Source organism: Falco biarmicus, chromosome 10, assembly GCF_023638135.1.
Source record: "Falco biarmicus isolate bFalBia1 chromosome 10, bFalBia1.pri, whole genome shotgun sequence".
Classification (NCBI taxonomy): Eukaryota; Metazoa; Chordata; class Aves; order Falconiformes; family Falconidae; genus Falco; species Falco biarmicus.
In genome coordinates this window covers 30,942,897-30,961,698 of record NC_079297.1, presented here as the reverse complement: position 1 = coordinate 30,961,698, position 18,802 = coordinate 30,942,897, and the positions used below count along the sequence as shown (strand labels likewise).

At 34.8% G+C, this 18,802-nt stretch overlaps 1 protein-coding gene across 1 annotated transcript in view; it reads right to left on the bottom strand.

The window, feature by feature from the left end:
• PDE3B (phosphodiesterase 3B) overlaps nt 1–18,802 on the bottom strand; it is an 87,212-nt gene that overhangs the window by 4,761 nt on the left and 63,649 nt on the right. Inside the window, exons 2-12 of the mRNA XM_056354287.1 lie at nt 18,716–18,766; nt 17,604–17,852; nt 13,425–13,567; nt 10,161–10,267; nt 9,122–9,332; nt 8,498–8,571; nt 7,871–7,974; nt 6,956–7,090; nt 4,708–4,819; nt 3,855–3,968; nt 1,095–1,294 (exon numbers count right to left, since the gene is read on the bottom strand). Coding sequence (XP_056210262.1) covers nt 1,095–1,294; nt 3,855–3,968; nt 4,708–4,819; nt 6,956–7,090; nt 7,871–7,974; nt 8,498–8,571; nt 9,122–9,332; nt 10,161–10,267; nt 13,425–13,567; nt 17,604–17,852; nt 18,716–18,766 — 1,500 coding nt within the window. The remainder of the gene's footprint in view (nt 1–1,094; nt 1,295–3,854; nt 3,969–4,707; nt 4,820–6,955; nt 7,091–7,870; nt 7,975–8,497; nt 8,572–9,121; nt 9,333–10,160; nt 10,268–13,424; nt 13,568–17,603; nt 17,853–18,715; nt 18,767–18,802) is intronic.

Genomic DNA, 18,802 nt, shown 5'->3' with positions numbered 1-18,802 from the left:
AAATAATCTTTATATTTTAAGGAAAGGAAGAGATCAACAAAGTGATTGTGTGCATTTTTGAAAACTGGAGATGAACGCCTGTGCTGTTTGTTTTTATTCTTCCTTATATACAGTTTTCAGCAGAAATACATACCTGCCTACATTCTGAACTTCTTTTGCAATAAGGAATTGTTGAAAACTGACTGGAAAGTTCACTTTTAAAGTCTTCATCTCCTGACAAGTTGCATTGGTTTCTGATTTACTATTATTACTGTTGTTGATGTTGTTATTTAAGTTTGTCTCTAAATTATTAAGAGAGACCCAAAGAGCCATCATATATATTCTTCTGCTGATAATACTGCACTCTTTAGATAAAAATGTGTCACCATGCAGTTTAGGCATCCTTTCTTCAGTGCTTTTCCTTCCAGTTGTTCCCTGTGCCCCCCTCCCCCCCCCCATTTTTTTTTTCCCTTCTATCTGCTATTCTGTTTAGCTTTACTGTCCTTTAACTCTTCCACCTGAGCCTTTTAGACCCTGAAGAGCATAGCATCTCCTTACTTTTTACTTTCTGTTCTAACAACAAAGTTGAATATGGGAGATAAAAGCAAGGATGCCTTGCTGATTTCTTATTTTACTCAGCCTCCCTTAAAGGTAATGGTTATTTACCATAAAGGACTAACTTGAAATACAAAGATTAGGTGATGCAGTTAATTGGACTACTAGAGGAACCTGGTTTTTTACAGTAATTGTAGACACCACTATGATTACAGAGGACTCTCAAAATGTAAGATATCCATGAATTAGCTGCTTAGACAGTCCTAGGGCCAGCTCTTTAGGAAATAATCTTTAACTCTACTCTGCACTGATTTATGTTATTATTTTCAATTTTGTAAATTGAAAATTATTTTTACACACATACACAACTAATACATACAAAACACACTGGAATTTATCAGAAAAAGAAGTATTATACAAGTTAAACTCAGATTAGTTTCCGTTTCTTAAATTGGGCAAATGATCCTAAACAGGCTACATTAGGGATATAGAAGAGAAAAAATTTCATCATTCTGATTTCAGAGATAGACAAATAATTTTCTGGTTAAAGAATCTCTTACCTGAGGTGCATTTGTAGCCACTAGAAAAGCATTTGTACGACCAGGGTGATCATAATCGTGCATGGCAGCCGCTACATACAAAGCCATCAATTCCAAAGCAGGAATGTTTGATGCCAGGCAACCATAACTGTCATCAGCAATAGAACAACTTTTTGAAGAAATATAGCTGACTTGAACAGGGCCAATACCACTGGCTTCATCTAAGAAAATCGAAAAGATAAAAATAACATATTTTTAGAACATTATTCCATTCATATTTTTAATACATTTTAAATGATTCTGCCAGATACTATTGTGAACATAGTCTTAATATTGTTATCCTTGTAATTGTGGAGCTGAATACTCAGCAAAGAAGGACTTACACTTTAAAAATAGAAATCATAATATTGTTTATAGATAAACCAGCAATTCTGAAGGAAAGCTGAAATGCCAGTAAGTCATACATATGTTCATCATGGCCACATGGGTTGTCCAAACGAGTAGATGCACTCTTACAAATGCATAAAAAGCTTCAACTGTTTCATGACATTACACAAGGAGAGCAAAATCTTACAGGACGTTGTGGAGCCTGTAAGAAGTGTCCCAGAACTGGAGAGTGGAATGTTCCTGTTCTAAAACCAATTCTTAACCTAGTACTACATACAGATATACCTCAGGAACCATTTTTTCAGACAAGATTTCCCATTACAATGCTGAGGGATAACTGTCGTTCACACAAATACAGGAAACTTTCAGAAGACCTTTGAACAGTCATAATTAGGAAAAGAAATTTTTTTAATTCACCAATCAGAGCTCACTCTTGCCACGCAATTTTAGAAAAAAAAATGTAGACTTCACACTTCTGACAATGCATGTGGTACAGTGCCTTAGAAGACATGGAACAGAGAAAGTCACTCTCTGCTACAGTTTACTCCTCCTGCTGCAGAAGGCTGGTTTAGAGGAATGTTTCAGCAAGCACAGAAGGTGATCTAGTAGAACAAGGAACACCATCCATCTAGTCTACGTGTCTTGATTGCAAAGAGTTGTCATTTAGATTAGAAAGCAACCATAAAAATCTAAGCTTTTAATTATTAAAATGCACGTGTAGGTATTTGTTCCATGGGAGGGAATGAAGAGAAGGAGAAAAACTAGCAAAAATGTACATCTGAGTCCAAACTACACATCTTAGAAAATACACATGGATACCAACAGTTACACGTTACTCTTAAGGTCTGTCACTTCTTTGCCTTCCTCTTACTGTCCTGCTGCTGAAGACCTCCTACTGCTACACAAACCTAGAATTTCATTCCCTTCTTAAAATGGCAGCACTAAAAGAGCATTCTACAGTTTCTCTCCAGCCTCAATAAGGCCAAGAAACAATAAATCAGCGTCTCCCTTAGTATTTCTATAATTTGCCCATTTCTTGAACTTGCAGACTTAGAGGAAAAGCTCTGGGACAGGGGAAACTGCTGCAAAAAAACCTAAACCCATTAAGTTAGAAATGTTTGCATGATAAGGAGATTCACAGTTTTATTTTCCTTTCCCCTGGACAAAGTCACTACTTAACAACAACAAAAAAAGTAATAGCACTAATTTCATCACCACATAACAAAAAGGGGTTCTTTTGTCTTAATAGAGTAGGCGAGGATTAACAATTTTCATAATATTTATACTGGAATTGTTCCAAAGCAATTTTCTATAATTTCTTATTTTAGTTTTACTTTTTGGCCAAGGGAAACAAAAGGACTTTTATCATTTTTCTTTCCTCCAAACAATTCTGCAGTCCCACCCATTTCAACACTTAGAGAAAGAAAATGCAGTAGGGTGCAATCAGTGGATGTGGACAAACTTGGAAAAAAGCAAAAGGTGACAGCAGAGGGGCTAATTAGTAAGGAAGAAATAGCATACACTGGATAATGTTCTGTACAGTTCACAAATTACTTCTTAAAATTACAGCCTTTTAAAAGCCACGACTTGCACCTTGTCTTTTTTTACTGCACATACAAAACAAAGGTCTTAGAGTGCTTGATTTCTCCATTTGATTTTTCTTAAATACATACATTTTAGTATAAAACCGTATATATAAAATTATACTTCAGTTACAGTGTATATTTTAGTTCAAAGCTACAAATCTAAATTTAAAAGTTAATTCCATGAAGTCATAGACAACGCAAAAGCAAGCTTCATTATAACTAATGTCATAAAAAATTTGAATTTGAAGTCTTTATTTCTCTTTCAGGGATGCTCCTCTGCAGTTATTCTTAGAGTAGTCACTTCAATGCCTGAATGTCTGCATGTGATATCTACTGCAGAACTCTAAAATACTCGTTTTTACACTAAAACCATTAAGAAGAACTTCCATTAAGTTAAATACTTTGACTTTGGTATTTTTTCTCTGCCCTATTTAATTTCCTAATAAAGTTAAGAAATATTAGTCTAATGTATTTCAAATGTTGAAAATATGCTGACTGTAGCAGTATACAGAGGTTTCATCCAGCACAGAAAATTTATGTAATACATTAAAATTTATAATTTTATAATATTAAAATATATTAGGCTGTATTCTTGCCTAACAAACTAACCATTACTCATCTAATTTTTCTAAAAATCTGAATGTTGTATACTAACACTGATCATTCTATTGCCTTACATTAAAATAATTTTTTTTAAAAGTGATAAGAATTAGATATTTTCTTCCAGAGTAATTTGTTTTACTTACTGTAGTTTCATTAAAATATTCTTACAGCAAAAGAAAAAAAAATAACTTATGTGAATACATACCCATATCACTTTCCATTATATGCTCATTATGACTTTGCTGAAATCCAGGAATGGGCCGTGTTGTCAGATACCATACGGCATGAAGAACATCTGTGGCATGTATACGATTGTGATCTGAAAATTATCAAATATAATAAAAAATATCTGAAATATACTCAAAATCAACAAGAAAAAAAGAAATTTAATGCAATAAATTTATTATAAGGAAGATTTTTGTTAAATATAAAGAAAAAATCAATTTATTTAGATAGTAGAGGCTATACCACCAAACGTTTTTAAGAAACAAGTTAAATAAACATTAAACATCCTCTAAGCACACTTCATCCTTCCTGAGAGTCAGGAAGGGATTAAGCAGCCTTTTAAATCAGTGATGGTGAGCCACTAGCATTGCTTCCGATATGATACCTGAGAAGGACCTGGCTTGGTGCAAACATCTGTGGCATGGCGGGGTGGAGTGGGGGGCTGGATTTGGTTTTGTTTTCCAATAGATCTGGCTGCCCAAAACAGCAAGATAAATAATTACTGTCAAAATCCTGTATTTTCTTATTACTCTATAATGGGCAGAAATCAGGTTTCCATTATACCAATAAATATTCTCCTATTGACTTCAGTATGTTTGATTCAACTACCCATTCAAATTCTTAAAGATTATATTCAACCTACATATAAACAATTCATTTTTGGTATCCAGCAATTTTTTGCTGTAATTCACTAAATCAGTTCTGAATTCTGAAAAATGTATTAAGAATATACTAGATTTAGACATTGTCTACCTCTGTATTAAACAGTAAACTAACGCACACACTAAAGGAGACACACTAACATAAAACATACATAATTGGGTAGTACTTACAGGGAATATCTCGGTAGCCATTTTCTAGTGCACAGAAGTAATTCATGAATTCTTGAGTTGGGATTTTGAAAATTTCAAACAAACCAGTGTCTTGAAACAAGGTATAAGTTACCTAAATACATATTAAAGTGAATATTATTCTAAGAAATATATCTTGGCATACTCTGCTTTTTCAACTTCAAAAATATTCCTGTTTTTAAAATTTTGCTTTCTGATACAGATGGAAATTACTGAAAATCCTTTAAAGATTACCTGAAAGCTATTGTCATAGAGATATGTTTAATTTTTTTTTTTGCATAAAATATGGATTATCATCCTTTCAAAGATATAATAATAAAAGCTTTTATTTCTTTACTGAAAAATTCTATACACAATTCATTTTTTGTATAATATTCCTAAAATTTTTCATAATGTTAAAAACTCATGTTTTATTCCATTAGTCACCTAAAAAGAAGAAATCTATATTCTTATTTATTATTCAAAAATTCAAATTTCTTATCAATACTAGCAGAACCATTAATATTAAAAAAAACCAAACAACATGGTATTTATTTTTGAGACGTTGGCACAGAAATCCTATTTCTTTTATACATTATCACTTATGCAGCATATTTTTAACAAAGCTAGCTGGTAAATGAAAGTGTTTTTAAAGTGTACTCACAACACCCCCCACATGTATATACTGTGCAATATGTTATGGTTTACAAGTAGAACTTAGCGACTCCAAAGACCTAATCCCCACCCGAGACTGCAAATATTAAGAAAGCTTTTCAAAATAAGTCACGGCTAATCATTTTTGTCACTTCTTTCCCAGACACTAGAGGGAAAGAATACATTCTGAAGTGTGGGAGATGCTCAAAGGAACCTGAGAACAAAATGAGGGGACATTCCTCCTCCCACCTGCCCCAACCATTCTCCTTACACATACCCAATCTGAGAACCTTACAACTGATGATGGCAAAATACAATTTTTAATTGGCTTTTAAGTAAGATAGCTATCAGATGCTTACAGCACAGCAGACAAAAGGACTGGTGTGGGAGGAGGAGAAGGACAAGTAGTACCCATACATACAATATCAGTAAGAACTGATACCGAAAATCTAGTAAAGTAGAAACCTGCACGCTTAGATACTTCAAGGTTTGAACTATCCCCTAGATTGCACAAAATGAAATGCAAGTTAATGAAGATCAGAGTACTAGTATACTACAGTAAAAATACCACTCAAAATAGATTGTGGTATTCTAATCTGTACATTAACTGTTGTCACTAACCGAGGTGACAAAAGACCTGAAAATATTTGATCAAACAAGACTAATTGAAGACTTAGAAGAATACCCAGAATGTTGCATACTGTGAAAGAAAAGACAGTGTCTAATGACAAAAATTAAATAATCCCCATTGGTTTTTTCCTGTCTCCAGTATAGGTGCAGGCTTATGGTTCCAGCTGCACCCAAGTGCTTCTAACCTGTTTCCTTCCCTTCAGCTGATGGTTCCTAACATTACCATTGAGCAAGAGTAACATGCATTCTACTCCACGGTAGGAAACTAAGATACTGGCAATAAAAACATTTTGTGATCAGGATCCAGCAAATCCAGCTCATACTATGGCTCCATGATTGCTAAATCCACTATAAAGAAAGAGACAGAAGTTTCCAGATGACATTGATGAATGGGAGAGGCTGGGGAAGAGCAAACAGGATCACACTTCTGCACCTGCCAGTAGATTGGCTTCAGCATAACATGAAACTGCATGAAAGAGCTTAGTAACAAGTCAGAAACAGATAAAAGGAGTACTACATGCAGAAAGCAGCATGGGAAAAAAAATCCCTTTGTTTGTAGGATCAAAAGACTGCCTAAAAGATCACTTCTCTTCCCCCACCGGTGTAGCGCTGGCAGAAATATTTTACTGAAATAAAGAAAAAAGAAAGGTTGACAAACAAGGTAGTAATTTTGAAAGCAGGAGACAATTTTTCATAGGAAATGGCATATTACTGCAAAACCTAGTAGGTGTGAATCCAACCTATTTTTACATTGAGAATAAAATTCAGAAAATTTGGAGCAAGTGGACTATAGATAAGTCACTTTTTATGGTTTACATAGAGATGGAGTACATGAGAAATTATATTTCTACTTTTTGAGTTAGCATTCGCATGTAAGTTGACTGCAAAACTTATTCATCGTTTAAATAAAACATAAGCACGACAGCTTTACACACCCTCCCTCATATAATAATATAAGACAACAAACCTGGCTAAGAATCCTTCCAGAGTGGTCTCCCATTTCTTGTACAAGGTCAAAAATTTGGAAATTCCAATTTTTCATCTTCTCCATTAGTGAATCATGGTCTAATAACATTGTTGCTAATGTAGGAGCCTGCTCCATCTGTATGAGAGTAAGATACTTTATCATCTCTAAACCAATGAAAACTAATTTGTTAGTTGCATTGGCATAAAAAGCCATGAAAACAATTAATCATTATTGAACTTATTGAATGCTGCTGTGACTATGGCTATGATAAAATCATGAATCAATAGTACAAATATCACAGTTAAGGGCTTGACTTTTCATTTTTTGGGGCAGCAGATTCCAGGGCTTTCTGAGACAGTGCTAAATTTTCATTCTTATTTCTTTTAAAACAAGAGGAGTTGATAAAGCAAAACAAAAATACGCACAGGCTAACAAAACATTTACTGAGCTTTAACAGTTCATTAATTGAACAAGCTTTAAAAAAATTGATATATAAACCCAGAATGTTAGTAAAGCTTAAACCACTTGTGTCCCTGCACTGCCAATATTACTGCACTGTATGAACACTCAGTGAGACTTACAAATGAAACTGCCACGTCTTTCAAAAATTTTCAGGAAAAAAATACTAGTCAATCAGCGTTTGAGCATACTATCAACATTAAATCTATAAAAATTAATTTTGATCAACAAAAAGCTAATACAATCACCATCTTTCTTGTCATTTGCTAATGAAATTTATGCAAGCTGGAAATACACAATTGTTAAATGAAAATCTTAATTCCAGTGGTGCATCATTTCCTTTCAGAAATTACAATTTTTAGCAATGCAAAGAGCTCTTTACAGAACGTTAGAAATTAAAAATAAATACTCTATTGATAAAAGTTATTGCAATTATTTTTTCAATTTCACGCTTACAAGCAGATTATTTTGTGTTTGATCGGTCATTTCCTTCCTTTCATCTTTATTCTTCTCTGTATGGTGGAGAGATTCTTTTGAAACACTAGCACTTCCAATTTCACCTTAAAGAAAATATATACATAAATGCTATATCAATAATTTATTTGTAAAATACTACTGCCTAATAGTTCTTGAACTGATAATACAAATTCTTCACAAGAATACAAGTAATAGCTTGTTTCTAAACCATTTTTATTTAAGAATTTAATCACAAAAAAGTTGTAAAGGACAAAATTTATTAGACAAAAATCTATTTAAAGATTGAGAAAAGCTAGAAGCATAACTTCTTACTTGCAAAAATTGGTTCAGTGATTAGTTTAGCCGAGATGGCAGAGAACTTGTTTGATATATGGAGTACAGAACTATAAAGGTATGAGTGGGAGCCTATTATAAGATCCTTATTCTGAAGCAGGCAATATTTTAAATTGTCTTGATTATCCTAAGTCACAAACTAAAATAAAATATATGCATATGAGTTACTTAGAGTATAGGAAAAATCTTATGCAGAAATATTAAAATTATAATTTAATTGGCTTTAAAAAAAAGCAAGCTGATACTGAATATTTGTCTATTTTGAAATCCCACCTGATTTTCTGTCTTTATATTCTGCAAATTCTGGTTCTGGTGTTGAAACAGGCTTGAGTATCTGACGTCCACAGCTTACAGAATACATGAAAAATATTTACAACATTCAGTAATTTTCTTCTTTTGCTACTGCTATGTTGTACTGAAAATATCTGCAAATTAATTTTCTTAAAAAGGCATGCTTTCAAAGGTTCCTTTACTAAGTGACCTTAGTATTTTCTCATAAATTTGGCACACACAGGTTTAGTAGTCTGTACTTACAAAATAATCAACCATCACTTCCCCTGGACTCACCTCAACAAACCAGTAAAGCAGAGCTAATTATTTAGAAAGTATTCTGAAATACAGAAATCAATTCCCAAGTAGGAAGTACTCCTTTTCTAAAAATATGTAAAATATTGTTACTCTACAACTGCTGCTTTCAAGGATGAGCCATTTCAAATCAATGGCATACATACAGCATTCCTTAGTCTCCCCTGGATAATATAGTTACAAATTATTATGAGATCATATGCATTTTATTCAATACCAGTAGATGTGTAAGTCTTGTTATATTTTTTCATTTTAATTGTATTTTTTTCAATGCATATGAAGTTAATAAAAATGTAACAGAATCTACAGTACCTGCTACATGTATAAACTACAGGTGTTTTAACTTGCTGCTGAAAATCTGGAGAACTATGTGTGTATCCTGGAGGCTTATGTATATTAATGCTTGGCTTTGTAAGAAAATCAGCAGTATCAGGAAATTCTACAGGTGACCAGCTGCTGAAAGCCCCACTGGAGACAGATCCATGACTAGGTGAACCCACAGGACTCAGGCCAGGAGAAGCACCTTGCAAAAGAAACATTACATGGGGTTCAGATTACAATAAAAACATTACTGCTTAGAAAGACTGAAATTTAATGACAAGAACCTTTATAAATTGTAAAGCACGTGCAAGTTTCCAAAACATGGTGTATAGTTCACACTGTTAAACACACATAGAGTACCTAGATCTACTCCAGATTTACAGATTTAATACAACCTGCATATTTAAACTTTTATAAAACAAAGGTATTAGGTTGTTATTCTTAAATCGTGCTAAAATGGATAGGCAGAAACGTCAAAAGAAGTAGTTTTTCAGTTTTCACTTAATATGGGCAACCAGACCAGTTATAACCTCCGAAATACCAATACACACTTTATTTCAGCACTGCTGTTACAGTATCTACTAGCTTATTACACTGGCAGTGTTAGAGTAAAATCTGCTCCAATTCCTTCCAAGATTTATTTAAATATTAATCTCAGATGGCCATCAGGTATTTAGGAGTTTCTAAATGACACTGTTCTATTACAAAAGTATAATTACTAAAAAAATGTCCCTTATTCATGTATATGAACATTGCAATTTTCAACAGGTATTAACGATAGCGAACATGGTATCATTTTGCAGCTACATAGCATTAGGTGAATAGCTGAGATTTGTACAAACGATATTAACTGTAACTCTGAGTATTCTTAGAAGCAGATTAAAAATAAAATGTTTTTTTAAATATATGCAACGTGCTGATATTATTTTAGTACTACATTTGCATGAAAAAAAACCCAATTATAATACATGATGTACTAACTAGTACCTCGACATCCTGCCACTAAGCTATAAAAATTGCATCATCTTACCTGCTCGTCTGGAACCTATATGATGAGTCAATGTCATAGAAGATGATCTTTGTTTTGGTATTGTCATCAAGTTTGCACCAAAAGACGCATTTGGATGAGATCCTTGGCTGAAAATAAAACAGATTTATTTTTTTTATTTCCTACCTTGTCTTCCATTTTTATTAGATAAAATGCTTACAAAATAGCCAGACTGCTGTTACAGGTCCACCACCATTCAAAAAAAAGAGAGTACTATAAAGAAGTTGAATTCAAGATCAGCTAGACAATATATGTCAATTATATGGAATAAAAAATGATAGATAGTGGGTGAAAGCAACAGAAAAATTTATGCAGTTCTAAAATGACACAATAAGCATATTCAGACTACATCCCATAGGTTTTATTTTCTAACATGGTATTTACTTTTCTTGAACATTTTAACAAAGCAAGCTCTTTTCTAACAGATCTGAGAACATTTAAAAGACTGGTTACTTTGGAAATACCATGACGACCTTACACAGCCATGGATTGTTTCTCAAATCAGTTTTTCATAGTTAATTAATTATTCTATTTATCATCCCAAAACGAAGCTTTGACATGAAGTCACACTTTTTGACATAAAGTCATACTGTACTTCAGTAGCTGACTTGTTAGAGTCAATTCAATTCCGCCATCTGCTGTTCTATGCACGAAATTGCACTCCAAGAATTCCAATTACCTATTTCCTTTCGTACAAAAATGCGATATGCAATTAAAAATAGCTGTATAGACGTACTTTAAAGTGAAAATAGTTCATGTAAACTAATTATTTCATTTCAATGTGGGAAAAACGTATTTATCCCAACAGATCTAAGCTTGTTTAAGCTGATTTCAAACAAGTCAAATACAGAAATAATACTTGATCTCTCATAATTTGTTTAAATATATAAATATAAAAAATTAAAGAATAAACACATATTTGTTCTTCCGAACTGACATGTTAGACAACTTTAAAAAGAACCAGGATAGATTGAACTTTTCACTATTTCTACACTGTTTAGCTACCACAGCTTACATGTATTCTTTTAAAGCACACAAAAATGCTGCAACAGTATTTAATACAGGAAGACTATATATTAAGCATGGTCGGTTTGTCTTGAACTAGTGTTTGAATGACAAACCAAATCAAGAATCTGCATGCAAATGAAACAGCAGCTGACTCAAGTTGCTTTTGGCCACTGGATGGATAGAAAAAAATTTGAAACATTAAATCAAATTTTCTAGTAATATTAATTTATTGTACCACTATGTGATATCTTTCAACTGAATTCCAGCTGAGTTGAGAAAGCAGTCACTGTGTGCAAAGAAATATTTTGGGTTTTGATAAGCTTTACTCCCAGTGAACAGTTTACTGTTCCACCCTCCCTTTTTTGCTGTTAGCCTGCTCCTCCTTCATTCTCTTCTAACATTCATTGGGTCTTTCATTAGGCTGAATCAGCTCCCCAGGGCAGGAAAAAATGTCTTTTTATTGCTGTTATTTTTCTGACATTTTAAGGGGCTGACTCAAGAGCCAGAGCCAACAGCACAAAGTGCTCTAGGAATACAGGACTGCCTCTTTTGGCAGCAGGAACACCTGTGCCAGTTCAGCTACTTTATCTAACCTTATCAGTAAAGTAAGCACCCATGGGTGATTTTGAGATGATTACGTGTCAGAAGTTAAAGGGAACTTGCTAAGAACCATCACTGGAAGATGCAAGGAGACAGGTACAGTGTAAGAATTGGCAAGAACTCTGAAGGGCAGGGCACAAACCACGAAAAAGTGAACACATCTCCTAGGGCTGCATGGGGGTGGACAGGAGCAGGGCAGGGGAACATGACTAACTAGAAGTGCTAGTCATCAGGGTGAAGAGATAATTTAAAATGATAAAGTATGTGCGAGGGTGTTTTCCGTACTGCTGCTTTTAATCGGGTGAGTTTGAGTAGGTTTCTTTGGCGAGTAAGAGCTGTAAGGAAACCCTCTGTAAACATACACCACGTCCGCACCAGAAGAGCTGAGCCTCAAACTGAAGTCCCATGGTTTCTAAGTTTAATGCAATTTCTCTGGTCTCTGGTTATTTCTCGTCGATATAACTGGGGAGATTCTTTCCAACACTGATAAACAAATCAGCATGAAAATACAATCTTTAAACTACTACTACTGCTACTACCAGCATCTTCAATTACATTTTATACACAAACCACAATTAAGTTTTAATATGTAAAAACATGAAGAGCCTATTTTATTCAAGGGGAAGAAGCCACTGACAAGGGCCAAATTATTAAATGGTTTACTTTAAAATTAAATATAATATTGATAAATAAATTCTTGGACATGTATATATAAACTTTCATCCACTACTAGTAACTATCAGTTATCAGCATAACTCATATCTGCTTTTTTAAAAATGCGTCTATTATATTTTCCGTATGACCTATGTAAAACCATTAGTCTTAAGAGATACCAAGTACAAAAAAAACCAGAAGGCAAAAAAAAAGCAAACCCACACACATTTTCACAGACTTTAGCTACAACACAATTTCAAACATCTGTTGTACTTTACTTACAAAGTATCGAGCAAAGCCATATACATTTACACATTTAAATAAAACTATATGTGTGAAGTTTCACTCAACATTAAACAAAAAAGAAAAAAAATGTATATTTACTTTAATCCTAATTAAAACTGTAACATTAATTCCAGAAATAAAAGCTTTATTGGCACCATATTGACTAACGAGAAGAGATTTCTTTCTTAGTCTACCTTACTGCTTGCTCGATGACCATAGGAATAATAAATACTGCAATACACACAACAGGGGCTACCTAATGCAAGAAAGCTATACGATCTTTTTAATTAGAAAACAAATTTGGGTGGATGCAGCAGTTGGAAAGTGATACATATTTTAAGTAAAAAGGAAAAGAAGGAAGTCAGTAAAGGTTTAGAGGTTAAACTACTTTGTTTCGCAATCCTGTATGTTGGACTTTTTTTCTCATTTCCTACTAAAACTGATATGCAGGCCTACTTATGACAGAGCATGCCATTCAACCTCACAATGACCTGATTTCTGCCTGAGATCAAACAGAGTTACAAAGTATAGTATATAATTAACTTGAAACATTTTCCAGTTTATGCTGGCAGAATTTGGAGACTCAATTCACAAGATTTTACATTAAATTCTTCCACTGCCAAGTTTCAACATTACAGACATGCACATTTTAGAAAGGCTACATTTATTATTGCCCTTAAAATGTGGTTAAGTGCTTACCTTGATGTGTTATACTCCTGATGAGATCTCTTGCTGTTACTCCGTTCCCACCTAGGAGATGTTGATTCTAAAGGTGGAATGCCAGAAACTCCTGGAGTTCGTCTCAGCTGTGGCGTCGGCAGGCTATTCCTGCTATTTAATCCCTGTTGAGTAATTGAACCATGGTTAAAATCTATATAATTAAAAGCAGACATTAAAATTTTACTTATAGTTTGTGAAGACTATTTATTGTTAATTTTTTATAGCAAAACATTAAGTATCGTATCTCACACCCATTCTTATTTCTTAAGAAAACAAAAAAGATGCAATTGAGTTAATTTGCTTACTGGGAATAATTATTGTTCATATCTTTTTTTCCTTTCCCCACATTAAAATATGTAGTTACTTGAAATCCATGTGATCCAACAATTATTCTTCAGAGCTTTTAAAAACTGAGACCTTATAGCACTAGTGAGTTGCTGTAGGATTATAGATTCTTTTTCTACACACCCCAATCATATAACTACACAGTCAGCTGTGCAGTTCCCAGGACAGCCTGAGTTTTTAGTAACTGAGATGCTAAATATTGATGGTGTAGAACTGTGGAACCTGTGGAAAGGGTGATGCACAATGCATAGGGTCAGTTCTGGTCCATCAAGACTCCCTCTCTCCTTCCATACCAGGCCCACAGCACCTGGGAAGCTTCCCAGTCACTTCACCCTCCCCACCTGGAAGCTGTGTTGGTTTAGGTACACCCACAGCCCAAACACTGGGAATCACCATTGTACTTGAACATAAAGCCCTGTGCAAAGCAGGGCAGCAGCACCCAAACAGTCCTGTATGGCAATAACTTGGGGCTTATTAGCTCTGCCTTACTGAAATAACCCCAGAAAAGTATAGCCATGTTTAGATAGCAACTAGTAGAACCTAATTAATAGAAAGATCACTGAACTGAAACTGCAAAGCCATCTCTGGCATATCTGCATCCATTGCACCGATAAGCTATACACTGTATTTTAAACCAATTAAAAAAAAAAAAACCAACCCAAACCAGCAAAACTCTCTCCGACTGCATTCAGTCTACAATCCACTTGTTAACTCATCCGTAGATTTGGCCATTCAGTGGAGGGTGGGGGGGTGGGGGGGAAAGAGTCTTCTGCATAATATAGATGCATGTAATCAAACCTTACAAAGTAAAAAGGATACCAGGAAAAAGTGTTTAAAACAAAAAATCCAAAGCAATATTTGCAGTATTGAGTAAGGTATGCAGGGTTATGTGACGATAGCTGACCCCTGGACATCACCACCACAAAAGTCCAGCAGAAATAATGACTTTACAATTCTAAGCTTCATCAGGTGGTCAAAGGTCATACGTAACTCACACAGCTGTTCCGTATGTTAAAAAAAAAAAAAGAAAGGAGTGGTAACATCAAAGAGTACAGCCTCTTACCCTGAAAAATCAGACTGTTTTGAGTCCTTGATATGGGATGTACCCTGACTCTATTTCCTTTGCTGCAAAGCTGTAGTCACAGCTAGAAAGGTGGAGCTGGACAGGCAGAATAAGACCACCATATTGCCCACAGAAACATGCAGCAGTCCTTGATCCAGTCCTACCAGAAAGGAAACTGGAGGAGCATATTCTGTGTGCTATCATACAGCGGTAGTCCAGTTCTCTCAGGCTAGAATGGACTTCTTTGCCAATGGACCACATCAATCTCACCTGTGTGCTTTCGACAACACAGGGAGCACCACTGAAAATCCCCAACACCAGTGGAGAAAGGTCCACTCCCCGAAACAAGTGTGCACTTTAGCATAATACAGAAAGAAGGCACCAGCACCTGCACAAACTTTTTCTTCTTCCTGGCTTCTCTAAGAATGGGAACACTGGGGATATGACAAATCTCCAGAACTTTCCCCTACTAGATAAAGAAGCAGAGAATAAACAACACGTGGATAGTGAAGGACTAAGGAACTCCAGATCATTCTACGCTAGCAAAGTCACTGACAATCACTATATAAAGGGGAAAAGTTGCTCTGGAAAAAAAATTTAGACTGTAGCAGAAATCAAAGTTATTATGAAAAGACTTTCAGTTACCAGCAATAACAATGCCAGGACACAAGGGATGCGGATACTCAAGTACTTGCCTAGACAACTTTTACTTGCCCAAAGTGTGAAAACTTGACTGAAAAGTGTGAAATCATGACTGTTGACAGTACTAGAAATCCATCAGTCTGGCAGACAGTCTACTGCCATACACTAGGAAATCTGGGGACAGTTCTGTCACAATGAAAGTGGGAAGTCCTTTTATTGCAGAGCAGCCCTGAGAAGTTTTTTGTCTAACTAAGATTTCCTTTTTCTTTTTTAGGAATTTAAAGAGACTGAGCAGTGAATAGCACCAACTGGGCAGTTTACGCTTTCCAAGCTGTTGACTATCAAGAAACTCAGAATGAAGAGTTGGTATTGGATAACCAGTTATTGCTATCACCAAGGTCTGAAGCCCCATTTCTGTTTCTGTCTTTTCATTTATTTTTTTTTCCTACTGAAAAGAACAGGCAGTTCCCCATCAGAAGTGAGAAAAAATTGTCACCAAATGCACTTCAGAAGCCAGACAGGGAAGAGAAATAGGTACGTACATAATCCTCAGCAATGAAACAATTAATCTGAAATATAGAGGAGACCTTTTACATTCCAAGTTATGGAAAGAGAGAATAGGAACCTTTTAATATAGTCTGAAAGGTCCCATTTTGAAGACATACTTTCTTATAATTTTCTTTGGTGCATCATAATCTGGAGTTTGTGCTGACTTACCTGGTTTTTGAAAGAAAATCTTTTTCTTTTTTACAGTAACATACATTGGCATAAATCTTTTGACTTACCCCTAAACATATACTGAAATCAAACATTCATTGACTTACAGTGACAAGCACTATTTTATCCACAAGGTAAATTAATATACAGAAAAACCCCTGAAGCTTAAAGGAACAGCTACCTAATTTTAGTAAGGAGGAAAAGAGAATAGCTGTTAAAAAACATCTTTCAATCTCACATAATCTTTATAACCAGTCTCCAGCAACAAATATTTTTCATTTCTGACTAGCTGTATAGAAATTTTTAAGATTGTGTTAAATCTTCACATTAACATAAATTATTTTTTTTCACATCAGTATACCAATCATTAGCAGTCCACAAATGAAAACATATGTGGAATGATTATGATCCCTACTCAACTGATTTATGCAGATATCCGTGTGATATTCCAAGGAATTTCATACCACAATGATCCTGCAGGATCTTCCACAGAGTAATCTGTGAACACTGAGCTTTTCCTCCAAAGTATTTCTCTTGACAATGGTTCCCAACAGACATTTCACAGGCTGAATCTGGCTTGAAGTAGTTGATCTGGCTTCAAAACAGCAAGCCAACAAGCTGATCAGTTTGGGCCAAGCTGCCCACTGCCTGGAAATGGAAGGAAGCATAGGGCAGGAATGTCCCAGACCAGCCTCCGCAAAAAAAAGCCTCAAGCTCTCAGTACAGGGCAACCCTAGAAGTATTAGCTCTGTTGCACTGCATCTGAGTTTCTGTATTTGATGATTTTCCTCCACATTCCTTAACACACCACACAGTAACTACATCCTTGCTTTACTTATTTACCCTAGATAATGGAGAAGTAATGGTATATTTACACACTGGTTCCATAATGTGATGTGTTGCACAGAAAGAAGAGATATTTTTTCTTTTATATAGCTGATTTGCTTGCATCTGATGGCTAGTTTGATGTTCATAAGAGTCAATTTCTTTAGAAAAAAATGTCAATGAAAAAGCCACACTGATATTAATTGCTAGATCAAAAATGTGGGAAAATCAAGAACAGCCCTGTTTGTGCCATATCATGAGAACATAAAAATCTTTGTTTTGTATTTGCTTTTAGGTTTTTTAATCTTGTGTTTATTTTGAGGAATCATGTGTTCAAAGTCCAGAACTGTGCTTTTACCCATCAACCACATGAATTTGCATTTTGGTAGCTGTCTACATTTCAATGTGTTTTCACAGCTGCTCTCTTTTGACCTTAAACATAGTTCACAGGTACTTAAGTAAAGAAGCTACTATCCATACAGGAGCATTCTTTCCAGATAAATTTCCCTTGATAATTTTTTTAAAAATTGCAACACACACATGAATGAAAATTCAAGTCATTTGACCTTGAGTAGTTTCCGATCTCCTTTTTCAGCAGGATCCTCTATTTCAGGGCAGGGCAAGAAACCAGGAAATGGTGTGAATGGACTAGCCTTTGGCCTGCACGTGCCTGAGAAAGCACCAATCAAGCTATGAATGCTTCGAAGGGAAGAAATCACTTGTGGTGGAAGGGACAGGTCGGTCAGGAGGTCTGTCAGCATGCTCCGAGCCTCATTTAGTACTGAAAGATCAATTCCATTTCCACTGCCAGCATTCTACAATAGATGAAAATGTTGCAAATGTCAAAACATTTCACAATATTCTAAGTTTTAAATAACCATCTTATCCGTTGAAAATTTACAAAATAAATGAAAGAAATCAATGCAATTTATTTTTCTTTTAAAGAAAAAATACACATAGACATATTCAGACACCAATTCTTGCAGATTTTTTTCACACACAAAAAATATTTCAGAATTCAACATTAGCTTTCAGTTTATTTTTCTCTATTTAAAATAAAAATCTGGTGCCGTTTTTTATCTCAGTTTTTCGTTATTTTGTCTTAGAATTAAACTTAATATTCTATCTCTTCCAATGATACCAACAGAAATTTTGGTGGCCAAACTGTTATATGCCCCTTACAGAGCTGCAATTTCCACAGCCTCATTACTTTTATCAATCCTGATTCTACTGAAAAAAAAAATACTAACAATTCTGCCAAAAAATTGTTTAGTTTTTACTTGGCATAAATCTCTGAACAGGAACAGCAATAGCAAACTAGATGCCACCACTGATGCGAGAGGGGGAGAAACAAGCAATCAAGAAAAAAGGTGAGAACCTGGCAGACCTGAGTTTGGTGACTGGGGAATTGCTCCCTGACCTCATGCTAATGGATATTTCAAAACAACTACTTCCATCTTAGTGAGGTTTGAGACTGTTCTCATATACACCACAGAAAGCAGATCCCTGTCATCTTGATCAGAACTGCTAAACATCAAGGCTCTGCTACACAGAACTAGAATGTACTAGAACAACTTACTTAAATTATCAATGAAAAAATTGAAATCTGACAGTGTACAGTGAATTCTGTATTCAACCACATTTCACAAAAGAATAATTAGATTCTTAATACACTGACCTGGTAATAGGGTTTGTACCATTGCTTCAAATCCCAATCCCAAAGTATCATCTGTAAAGAAAAAAAAAAAAAAAAAGGGGAAAAAAA